The 12,844-nt window shown below is 43.3% G+C and overlaps 1 protein-coding gene across 1 annotated transcript; it reads left to right on the top strand.

Annotated features, from left to right (window-relative positions):
• Window positions 1–272: 272 nt before the first annotated feature.
• On the top strand, window positions 273–6,872 carry isoc1 (isochorismatase domain containing 1). The gene is made up of 5 exons (XM_042059224.1): window positions 273–554; window positions 2,695–2,814; window positions 4,538–4,741; window positions 5,254–5,370; window positions 5,787–6,872. Exons 1-5 carry the CDS (start codon window positions 291–293, stop codon window positions 5,931–5,933), a joined length of 852 nt encoding a protein of 283 aa, XP_041915158.1. The 5' UTR covers window positions 273–290; the 3' UTR covers window positions 5,934–6,872.
• Window positions 6,873–12,844: the final 5,972 nt, after the last annotated feature.

The raw sequence follows: 12,844 nt of genomic DNA, 5'->3' as shown, positions 1-12,844 counted from the left end.
ATCTAACATTAGAAGGCACTAACTATGATAATGGGCGGAGTTAACATAGTTCAGACACTGAGTTTCTCTTGCTTTGAAAAAAAAAAGCAAAAAAAAAACTTTGCAAATAGCCTATACACTTCGTCTATCGTGACTTTCAGTTTGATTATTATTACAATTTTCTGAGGGCAACTTATACGGAGAACTTCAACGTCACAAGATCGTGTTTCTAATTCTAGGTGAAGGTTGATAGGTCGGATTCACTCATATTACCCGCCCACAATCTCCTATAGTCATTTCCTCGTAGCATCATGGCGGACGGACATTGCAACAATAACCATTTACCGGTTTTGTTTTCATATTCCGTCTTCTCGCGTCCTTCATCCGTGCCCGTGGGGTCTGGGCACGAAGTCTTGATCCAGAAATTTCTGTCACTATATGGTCACCAAATTGACGTCCATCGTAAATTTGTTATCCAGTCGTTCTCCGAGGAATGGGGACAGTACATTGATTTGCCGAAGGGATTCTCCGTATCTGAGAAATGCAAGCTTCGATTAGTTCCTCTACAAATGGATGTAAGACAATATTATTTTCATTACTGGACAGATTTTTTATGTTGTCGTACTTAATTATTCTGAAGAGCAATTCATATCAATAGCCTTGTTATGCTATTCGCATGTCCGTGAAACCGAAAGGTGCCTGTGTAACTTTGGCAGTGTGGCACGGCAAGACTGAAATACAGACAACTGTTGCGTGTTTCTGGTCTTAATATTCGTGTGACGTTATGCTATTGCGCATTTTGGTCCGTTGTCTAAGAATAGGCTATAAAATAGCCCACACGTAGTTGTTATAATGCATGGGTGTAGAAATCAGATTCTACGAGATTAACAACCTGAACTGAATGCTTCATGACCTATACTTAATATAATAACATACTAATGTCAGTTTTCAGTAGTATGGTTAGTTTGATACTGTGTGTAGTGTAAATTTAATTTAGTGTTAATATCACAGATTTTTTAATATAAATAGGCTATTACATGTGGTTCTCTGAACTGAGGAAGTCTATAATGTATAATGTATTCCATTTAATGAAAATATGTCATTTTATGATGGCTCAAATTAGATAGAAGAAGTCCATGGCACAGAAGTAAATACAAAAACATTGCAATCTTAAAATGGCGTACTGATGTGCACATAACCATCAACGTCAGTTACTGGTTTGAGTCATCTAACAAATTGGAATATTTAATCCTGTAAAGCTTACTGGACATCTGTCTTACAGTGGCAGCACTGATGTGGACCCAAACAGCTTCACCACCAGTGCCGTCGTTGTGTGTGTGTATGTGTGTGTGAGTGAGTGCCGTCGTCGTGTGTGTGTGTGTGTGTGTGTGTGTGTGTGTGTGTGTGTGTGGTGTGTGTTGCTATGTTTTGGAACATGTTTCTGGAGAATTGTTATTAAAGGCATAAGACAGTGCCACTGGAGTGAATAAATCAGTTGTGGTCATGAATGCATTAGATTAAACAGAATAAGACTTAATACAGGCTCAGGTTTTTTTTTTTTGTTCTTTTTTTTTCTGCCTGATGCAGTGGCACTCTATTGTAATGTCAAATCTACCCCCCAACCCCCGTCACCGCCACTCCAAACAGGATTTGCGCTCTAGGGCACGGTGGGGAAATCAGTGCCTTAGGTCTGCTAGCTCCATCCCTCATCCCTCATCATTTTCCATGAGATTGTCATCTTATCACACATCATATTGTTGCCTGGTGGAAATCAGAACTGTCCATAAAGACCAGGAACATATGGCTGAACTCTCGGTGAAATTGATCCCCAGGGGTCAATCCAACAGGGCCATGACCTGGGATGGGACACGTACTGCGGTCACGTGGGGAAAAGATATACCGTTGTCCTGAATACATGATAAAGCCATTTCCGTCCATTTTTCCACTCTTAACCACAGTGCGGTGGAATATTTCAGTTAATGTCACGTTAAATGTGAAGCTCTGATGTTTTTGGTGGAGAGGGGGACAATCTCTATGAGAGTTGATGAAGTACAGTAGTTAGCCAAGCCACAGTCTTCACCATACGCTCAGGTATGAGGGCGAATATGTATCGCATTTAGACTGGTAACACAGAGGTCATGCAGTAATGAATGGATATACTAGTAATACAGTATACAAATCTAATGAATAATTAAAGCCTTACATATCATTCAGAGTCAGCATTTGTGCATTAGAAGCAGTGTGATTCAGCTGACTGGACACATGCAAAAGGAATACTTGTTTGGAGTTTAATACAAAATGGATGGGATTTTTAAGAAGAAAAAAATCCCATAGGAAACAAACCCAAGGAACAAGTATTGTGCACAGCAGTCCTTTCCAGACTATCAGGCTTTTGTAGGCTGTTGTTTATTTCTGAGATGCTATCTTCTCTACTGTGGGCCCGTGTTCAGGTAATCCATCACTGTTGCCAACCAGGATCGGTTGATTGCATCCCTGGCATCAGCTGTACTGTGTGTGGACAGGTAGACAACTTGCTGCCATGTGGGCATCGTGCCGAGACATTTGGTCATCCGCAGTTTCCTCATCTGAACATTAATCCTCCTTCTGAATTGGATCTCCTTCTGAGTCTTTGTTTAAACAGCGATATGTGTCTGCCATTTCCTAACATGTAGTATTGTTGATGTTTTTTTTATTATTTTTTTTTATTTCCTTTAGATCACTACTCTGGGGAACCTTGCTCCTTCCACTACCATGTTCTTTTGCTGTGACATGCAGGAGAGGTTCAGGCCAGCCATCAAGTACTTTGGTGACATCATCAGTGTGGGACAAAGGCTGGTAGGTTGCACCCATCTTTCCTTAAATGCACATTGTTTCTGAGGACGAATTGTCTTTGTTATAAGTATGACTTTTAGCCTGACAGTGAAAGCATTGAGGATAGACCGCTTCGCACACCGCTGTACCCCCCCCCCCCCCTTTTCATTTAGCATGAAACGCCTACATGTTTCGGTTGGTGCTGCCTGTGGTCAGAAGTCACAGGAAAGGATGCTCACCAGCTCACTGATCCCTTTTGATCCTCCATGTGTCGCTCTCCAAGAAGCCAGTATGAAAGTGCACACTTTGCTTGGGAGAACTAGTGTTTAGTGGGTTCCATTTAGAACTGGGCCTTTGAAGCTCTCCGTCTGCTGTATCAAAAAAACAGAGAGAGAGTGTGTGTGTGTGTGTGTGTGTGTGTGAGTGTGATTGTGTATGATCTAGAAGTAGAGTCCTAAAATAGAGTGCTTGAGATTACAAAGAGCTCCCTCCCACACTTGGAGATGAAATGAGCCAAACCAATCCATCACTTGGCTGTTTATTATACACATGGTTGATTTGAAGGTCTCTCACGCGCGCTGTGTGAAAACCCGCATTGACCTTGTCCAGTTCTCCCCGTAAAACTGTCCAGACTCAGACACTGTCTGTCCCGTGTTTATACGTGGAACTATCTCCGGGTAGGAAAGCGGAAGGCCTGATGTGGGTATCGCCACTTAATCAGAGTGAGATGTCAAACTGCGGATCAAGGAACTACACTCCGTTCAATTATAAACTCGGCTTCGGCGCATCCGTGAGAGATTTCTGTAAAGCCTTCTCATGCAGTACACACCCGAATATGAATTCCTCCTCTGGTGGGATCATGTCCGTTCCCTCATTTCCTGCGACAGTATCCCCTCAACGCAGGTCTGCATTAGAAGTAACATCTTCAGGCGGCTGGAGTTTGTCGCTCCAATCGGGTGCGGATGGGTTTATCTGGGAAAGAATTTTCCGCTGTCTGGTCAGGGAGGGGCGGTGCGGCGGCGGGGGGGGTTGGGGGGGCTCAGCGCTTGGAGGCTTCAGCAGTCAGTGCCAGAACTGATTGTCTCTTCTTCTCTCCTCTCTTCTTTTTTTGGGGGTTTTTGTTGGGGTGACAGCCAAGCGATAGTTTTACAGCTTTGGTCATCTGTCTGCGGGGACCATCTCTTGTCTCCTGTTTCCTGTGCGCGCGTCCAGTTTCCTCTTCCCCTTCTGGTGCCTCCTGGGCCCCCAGCCATCAGCGATAGAAGGCCTACTCACATTCAGATATATTTCACCACATACTGTAGTAATAATATCAACCTGCAGTTACTTAATAAGTATTGGACATACAAGTCGTTAACATTGTACTAGAGGTACAGTCAAGTAATTTACAGAGAACTACAAAATGCATTTATGTAATGTTGTATGTCTATATTGCCATGCATTACAATGTGCCCACAGCCAGCAGCAACGGGTCTTCTCACATTCAGATATATTCTTCCATGCAGCAATATTATCAGCCTACAATAAGCATTTGACGCACTTAAATGAAATGTATCATTTAATTAATACTAGAGAATGCGTTTGTGTATTTTGTATTCCCATATATGCAATATGTTGCCATGTATTGCCATGCAATATGACATGCCATCATACAATTCAAGAGCAGCCACCAATTAGATGGTTGTGAAAATTAATGTGTTTAGGCACTTGTCATGTTAAATTAAGCGCTCATGTCTGTCTCCTACAGCTCCAAGGGGCTCGTATCCTTGGCATCCCAGTCATCGTGTCGGAGCAGTACCCTAAAGGGCTTGGCGCCACCGTCCAGGAGATGGACCTCACCGGTGCCAAGTTGGTCTTCCCCAAGACCAAGTTCTCCATGTTGCTGCCGGAGGTGGAGGCTGCACTGGCGGAGGTCCCTAGCGTGCGCAGCATCGTGCTGTTTGGAGTGGAGGTACTAACCAGCTGGCCTGTGATCAAACGGAGCTCTTCCCCTATTCACAGCAATGAGTTATATATGATATGGTAGCCAGTTCAAATGTTATAAGAAGTTATGTCTATAGCAGTAGTGGTAGCATATTCACCTTTTCTTATGGCAACTGTACCCTATAAGCCATAATATGGCTTTATGGACAGTGATGCTGTGTCATCTGAGAAAGCCAGGTGTTTTGTCAGGTTAATATGGTCTACTCGAGTAGGATCAGTATTTTCCTGTTCCCTCTCCTGTGAATTTATATAGTGTGATATTTATATTTTCTATGTACTGCAAAAATGTATAGCAAGAACCAAAACATGTGTTATAACGATTACCATGGCATAGTATAGTCATTTGTATTTTATATGGACAACAGTGCCAGGTGTCAAATGGGTTACTGCCAGTTCTTTCATCATAGATAGAAAATGTATGCTAATGATGTAGCACAATTGAGTGTAGTATAATTGGCCTCTTTTGTATCTGTTGCCTAGACCCATGTGTGTATACAGCAGACTGCACTTGACTTGACTGGCCGAGGCTTTGAAGTCCATATTGTTGCTGATGCCACTTCATCCAGGAGCATGATGGACAGGATGTTTGCTCTGGAGGTAAGGTTCACCTCCCTCAACCTCTCCTCCAGACACAACAAGAAATTCCATGGGAAACTTGCAGTGGAAATGCACTCTGCACCATCATTATTCTTTTTTGCTCATGTAATTGTAAAGATACTTTACTTTTTGCCACCCATCTGATTGCAAATGTCTACAGAGATTTAGACAACCTCTCTTCCTTACCTTCTCCTTATCTGTGTAATTAATCACAAAACTATATAGTAATTCTCCCCTCTGTCACTCTCCCCCTCTTTCTATTACACTCTCTCTCTCTCTCTCTCTCTCTCTCTCTCTCTCTCTCTCTCTCTCTCTCTCTCTCTCTCTCTCTCTCTCTCTCTCTCTCTCTCTCTCTCTCTCTCTCTCTCTCTCTCTCTCTCTCTCTCTCTCTCTCTGGCACGCTCTCTCTCCCTCAGCGAATGGCTCGCACTGGTATCATCGTCACCACCAGTGAGTCAGTGCTGTTGCAGTTGGTGGCAGATAAGGAGCACCCCAAGTTTAAGGAGATCCAGAACCTCATCAAAGCCAGTGCCCCTGAGTCTGGCCTCCTCTCCAAGGTGTGAGGGCTCCAGGGGTGGTAGGAGGTGGAGGGCGGTGGTGAGGTAGCGGGGAGGGTGAGGGGTAAATGCCACATGAGGATCCTGTTAGTGGGAGAGTTAAGAATAGAATGGATAAATGGAAAATGTCAGCTTTGTCAGTCTCAGAGGCCTCAGACTCCACCCCACTGCAGGCTCTCTCCCACACCCGAGAGAAGTCATTGTTTGTGTTTTGATCCGAGGTCAATTCGATGTAAACCAGATGTGTTCGCTTCATTAAGAAGTGTCTGCAGTCTCTTGAACACAAGTTAGTTTAGCGCAGGATGGTGATCGATGTGTTCATTCGGGGGTGATGGGGCAGAGAACGATGAATCAGACTCGGAGGGATGCTGCCAAGGTTGGGACAGAGAACTACTGAAGGAGGAGGAGGATTTAAGGGAGTGGAGGTTTTGGGAGAGCAGGATGAATCTTTCACATTTGATCAGTAGAGCTGTACTTTATTGTTGTATTCTCTTGTTTTGTTTATGTTTGGTTTGTTTTGTTCTGTTCTGAGGGGTATCCCAGCTGTGTGATTTAGGAACAAAGCTGGGTAGGTTAAATGGTTAGGCCAAACAAAGCCACATACTAGCTCTGCTATTAGGAGGTTTACCACGTACTCTGAGGTAACCTACCCAGGGTTGTTATTAAACCACACACTTAAAATATCCTATCCTGCTAAGGTATTGTTATTTGAACATGACATGAAATTATCTGAATATTTGTTCTCGCATTTTGGTAATTGTTACTTATTTAAAGGAACACGCCAAGGTTTTGGGATAAGAGCTTATTTAGCGTCTACCCCAGAGTTAAAGGAGCGATTTGTTGGATTGTTACCGAACGTTCTGTAGGCCAAAATCAAAACACTGATGAACATTCTCAAGACTACCAGACGCAAGCCTCTTCTGGGTTGCCAGATGTAATTAAGACTTAGCTAATAACGTTAGTTGACCTGCAGCTGCTTTAACGTTTCTCCAACCATGACCCAGCTACACATTACGGAAACAATTAAAACAAAAAATACCTCTCTAACCAACATATTTAGCTGAAGTTAGCGATGCAGATGAAGTTTAGCCTAGGCCTACCTGTCGTGAAGAATATGGCCAGCTCTGCGTCAGACTTGATATTCTTCGTTTGACGAAGACGTCGCCATATCAGTAAGCTCCTCCGATTTAATTTTGGAAATTTGCCTGCCTCCCGTAGGCATTCATGACTAGCCTACAACTGACAGCAAGTTGACAGTTGGCCTTTGCAAATTTGGCAAACACAAATAGGAGGACTCGCCAGCCCATTATTAATACGCTATTCTAGAATTAATCGTTCAAAAACATAAACGAAAATTCCAAGAGATTCCGCCCCGTAACTAATTTTTTTTCATGGATTTTACAGGGTTTTACAGGTTATAGTAATGTTGTCAAATAAGCCATTACTTCAATTCATCGTGTTTCCTTACTCTCTGACAACATATGGTGATCATTTTTGGAATGGTTACCATTTATTTTCCATTATTTCCTACATACTGGACCTATAAGATAAGAGGATACATGCCTTTCTCTTCTCTGTATGTGCAATAATTTTAACACATGAAAGGCTCTCCTTAACAAGACGTGCCCCTGAGCTAATCAAATCGGCCCGCGTTGGCACTCGCTTGTAGGGAAGCCGTTTCCACAGCAGTGTAATCTGCTTTGAGGCCGCTCTCCGCATCTCACCCTGTCGTCAAATAAGCCATTACTTCAATTCATCGTGTTTCCTTACTCTCTGACAACATATGGTGATCATTTTTGGAATGGTTACCATTTATTTTCCATTATTTCCTACATACTGGACCATAAGATAAGAGGATACATGCCTTTCTCTTCTCTGTATGTGCAATAATCCAGTCAGACACTGTTAGCTTAGCTTAGCATAATTAACTGGAAATGGGTTAGACCAGTTAGCCTATAGCTCCCTTTTAGCTATAGACTAGCTATAGGCTAACTGGTACTCGCACAGAGAAGAGAAAGGTATGTATCCTCTATCCTCCTCTGGGGTAGACAGCTAAAATGTTTCCCAAAAGGTTGGTGTGTCCCTTTAATGTCAGCCTCTTGTTAGACATTAGTTGCGTGTTGTGCGTCCACTGTGTTTGTTTGTTTTGATATACAATATAAGTGTTTTCTGTTTTGCTTGGTTTTGGTGAGTTATGGAATTTAAAATCCCACTGAATAGCTCTGGCCTTCACACTTTCTGCAACACATAGCCTACCTCTTATGTTTTGCGGTAATTTTAAGTCACTGAAATAGAAATTAAACCATTGGACCTGAGTGTAAAATGTTCTTATAAAGGAATTTTGTTGTTTGACTTTGTATACCTTGGTTGTAGAATGTAATATTTCTTGTAATAGGCTGTATAAGGCATGTGATATTTCTAGCCTCTATCAATTTGTAAGATTAGGATAGTGTGAAACTGTATTGTTGAGGTTGAGATACCATAATCGAATAACATTGAACATATCTCATTAAAGTTATCTTATCCTGCACATTTCCCTAACTTGAAAACAGAAAATGTTACATTGGGGAAAAAAAAGTGCTGTTTGTACTTGCGGTAAGATGTTTATTGTAGCACTTTTCCAAAAATGCACTAGCTCGCTAACCTAATAACTTAGAACTGATACAGGTCCTCCCTTGTAAATCAAGTAGGGGAAAACTGAGTGAAAGAGAGTGAGAGAGAGGTGGGGGGAGAGAGAGGAACAAACCGTTGTATGTGTATGATATCCTTTGCAGATGCCCCTGTGTTGGTGTGTGTGTGTGTGTGCATGTGTGTGCGCATATGTGTGTGTCCGTACTGATCTATAAAACAGCCCCTTGGGCGTTACATTTTAATCGAGAAAAAAAAGTCAGAAAACTTCGGTGCCTATTTATGACCTGTCTGAACTGATTGTACTCACTCTTCTCGAAGGTACTTCACGTCGTGACAATATCAACTTGTGCACTATTTAATCAACTGTGTTGGGTAGGGGGGAAAAAACAAATCCTTTTGTATGAACAAGAGATGAATAAATGTTTATACACTGTAAATATGCCTGTGCAAAATCTATTTTGGGCTTAATTGAAAATTAATGGAATAATAATCTTTGTTCCATGTCAGCATAATTCTTCCAGATATGTAGCGTAGCGTGCAGAGGGCTTTTTCAAGTGAAAACCGTGGCAAGTGTCCCAGTGTGAAAAGGCTTTAATTTATGAACTTGTTTTAGTTGATATCTATCCAGTGTAATGTACACACTCCCCAAGTCAAATATTTTTCTTGGATTCGATTGTCACATAAAAAGTTAAACGTCTAGCCCTGAATGGGTAATTTATGACACTTCCAGAATGGGACCTAATCTTGCCGAAATGGCTGTTTTACTCAATTTGGTGCGAGCAGAACTGAGGACTCACAGGAGAGTTGGGCTAGAAAATGATACACAGCTCACATTCAACGTCCACACATTATATCACCTCCCTGCCACGGCTCTTAGTCAAACGGCCAAAAGCGCCTGCATTCGCAAAGCTTTCCTAACAAAGCTGCTGGCAGAGATCTGGTGGTGATGTTTTCAACTGGCCTGGTGAGGGCACCAGCGGTCCAGCTTTTACCCTGGCTCAACACACCATCTGTTCCCTGTTGTCCAGCCGATAGCATAAGTTTGACAAAAATCGGCCACTAAAACAGCAGATGTCCATTACACACCACGTACAGTGTATTGTGTTACACTCAGATGTCTTCTCTCTGAGCTAGATACATGTCACACATGCATGGTAGTTGCAGAAAGTCAACAGCAACTGCTCAAACACTGAATCTGCTACCACAATTACGGTACTACCACTGTATAAGCATCCCTGAAGCCTCTGGAGGGGCCCAGAGATGTCTTGAGCTCCTCTGATACTCATTTAGTATTTCAGATTTTGTACTCCACGGCCTCTCTTGTGGCAGGTTTCTCATTCAATGAAGTCTAATTCACAGACCCCCTCAGCTTCATTTGTTAACTTGCACACATGAAAGGCTCTCCTTAACAAGACGTGCCCCTGAGCTAATCAAATCGGCCCGCGTTGGCACTCGCTTGTAGGGAAGCCGTTTCCACAGCAGTGTAATCTGCTTTGAGGCCGCTCTCCGCATCTCACCCTGTCATCGTAAACAAGGCATGAATGTACACATGCGGCTGGCAGAAGTGATCCTTCAGATCAGCACTGATTTCGATCATTTTGCTCTTACATTGTTTAAAAGCTATGATTAAATCTCACGGTTATGCCATGTGGCGATGCCAGCACACCGCCTTTGTTTAACATCTGCTCACCAGGCATGTGTTGGTCCAGATATGCCCAGATATACCCCTATCCCCCACCCCTACATAACAAGACAGGAGCTCTCTCTGGTTTCGTGTCTGACCATATACTAAAGGCCACTTCTCCTCAGTTCAGCGTCAGGGGGCATTCAGTGGAGTTTTTTTTATCTAGAGGAACACTGAGGCCATGTCTATGAAGGCAGGTCATGACTTTTGAGAGCCTCAAATAGTGGTGCAGTGGGGAATAAGTAAACGAGTTATATCAAGTGTTATCACTGAACATTTTGGTTTTCCTCTTGGACTGCGGATTTCTCTGGATTGCACTTTTGTCGAAGGGTGAAACATGCTGCACACTTTCTGCTGAGGCTTGTATAGAAGTCTTGTGACACGATCCGCTTTTATACTGCATTAATAGCCTATGTAATTATACGGAAAGTGTAATACAAGTGTAATAACGTGTTTATTGTTATCTTAATGTCTTGTTGAACTCTGCTGTGTAGGCTACTCAAGAAAGTCGCATACGGTATGAAGTGGAATCATTGGGAGAGGATCGGAAATGCAAGCTCAATTCATTTTTACATTTGTTTCCCAGCATGAATGCCCTCTATCAACACCCCCTATGCCACAGGTGCCAAGATTAAGAGCTTGTCACTGGTGTTGAGTGCTTGGATTTATGCTGTTACACCAGCTAAGATGAGATAGCACATGTTTCCACGTCAATTACCAGCACATCGTTACTCAGCTGCCTTCTATGCGTGGGAAATTGCCTGACAGTTGGCAATGGCACTGCAAATGAAAATGAGCATTGTGTAGAGAACCTCCAACATGGATGTTCTCGGCTCTTCACCTCTGGTGTAGACTAGGCTATATGATGGGTTTGCCCCCAAGTGTCTATGATTTAACTGGGCGTATCATTAATATTTGTGGTGAAATTTTCCTCGGCCGTGACCATGACATAATCCCCCTGCTTTTCCACGGCAGTCCGGCCTCTGATGTTTTCCCGAGTCCATGCTAAGTGTGGTACATATTTATTTTCTTTAGCAAATCCACCTGGATGGCCATAAATAATGACGCAAAAAACGCTGTGTTTGCTTAATTCCTCATCCCCAGTCTCTTGCCGCCATTTCTGGCAACCTCCGCACGTCCTGAAGGACTCGACAGCTGGACCGAGGTCTGGATTCTTTATAAGGTAGAATAATTAGCAAAGTTCATTTAACGAGTAGGAAAAATCTCCACAGGACCGGAGCAGCACTGCAGCCATTGCCCCGCGGCGCATAAACAAGAAAAACGATCTCGGTAGATTGAAATACAAACAGGTAGGGCCCTGATAGATTGCATATGCGCTAACAATCGGTCCTGTGTGCAGACAATGCATACGGTGGAGGAGTAAGATATCAAAACGAACGGCATAAAAAGAGGCCTGTGGATATCCTGGTGAAATACAGCCCTCCAGTCTCAGGTGGGGGATCCTATAGCAGATGGTGACCAGAAGAATCAAGAATTTAGGTCTTAGCTCCTGAGCTGGAGAGGTGGTTCATGAATGGGGGGGGGGGTCATGTGTTTTCTTACGGACTGCTAAATGACAGCACAGTCACCATAGTGGAAGTACAGAAGTGGAACTGTGTTTGGTTAAGTTAGGACATAACACATGCAGAGTATTATTTTTTTCTTGTACATCTTCAACGTGTCTATAAGACATTTTACAGCAGTCGAAACATTTGGACTCAACTCAGTGCACAACTCCACAATACTGTGTTTTGTTTTACACAAACACTTCTGAATGCCAGATTGTTTTCCTCCTCCCCTTTTGCTCTCTTTTAATCCCCCAATGGCAAAACAAAACAAAGCCCCGAAACCGTTTGTGCACGTCGATGCTTGTCAGTGCAGGGGCCACAAGAGTGACGGCTTAGGATCAAGCCGAGGGCAAGAGTTGTGTTAAGGGTTTATCAGCTTATAGAGCCCTGCGCACCACGCAACACATTAAAATGGGCCTATGGTCATGTGTGACAGTCAGAGGTTTTGTCGGCCGGCGCTATTTATAGCCGCACAGATCTGCATTCCTTGCCCAAGCCCCCCATTTATCCCGACCCTTTAAAACCAGTTCCATATGACCTGGGGGTCTGCGCATATACGGCACGGCATACATACGCTGAAATGAGTGGAGCCGCACTTAGGTGATAGCATCTGCAGACGGTAATGTGACAATGCAAAGGGGATGGAGACTTTCAGATCAAATGCATGTGTGGGGGCAATGAGAAGTGAATTAGGGAGAAGTAAGCAATGTGGTAATGATGCTGAGGTTTGAGAGCCCAATTCAGGCACAGCGTGCGCTGCTGCCTAGTCAAAACTTCACAGGACTTCTGACTACTGATGCTGGAGAGAGAAAGAGAGAGAGAGGGGCGGTGGGGGGCGTTTTAAAAAAAGAACTCAGTTGCCTTCGAAATCCCTTGATGCAAGTTGCACTGCGCTCAAATCTGTGAGTTGTTTACTTGTGTTTTTGTTGTTGTTGCTCCCTTTTCTAAAGATTTCAATACTGGGCCCATTGTTTGGGCTTAACTGTGGAACTTTTTTTTTGCGCACAATTTATGGTGTTTTTCAAAGGAAGCAC

This window comes from Alosa sapidissima, chromosome 13 (genome assembly GCF_018492685.1).
Source record: "Alosa sapidissima isolate fAloSap1 chromosome 13, fAloSap1.pri, whole genome shotgun sequence".
Lineage (NCBI taxonomy): Eukaryota > Metazoa > Chordata > Actinopteri > Clupeiformes > Clupeidae > Alosa > Alosa sapidissima.
The sequence above is the reverse complement of the archived record's forward strand: the minus strand, read 5'-3'. Positions and strand labels throughout refer to the sequence as shown.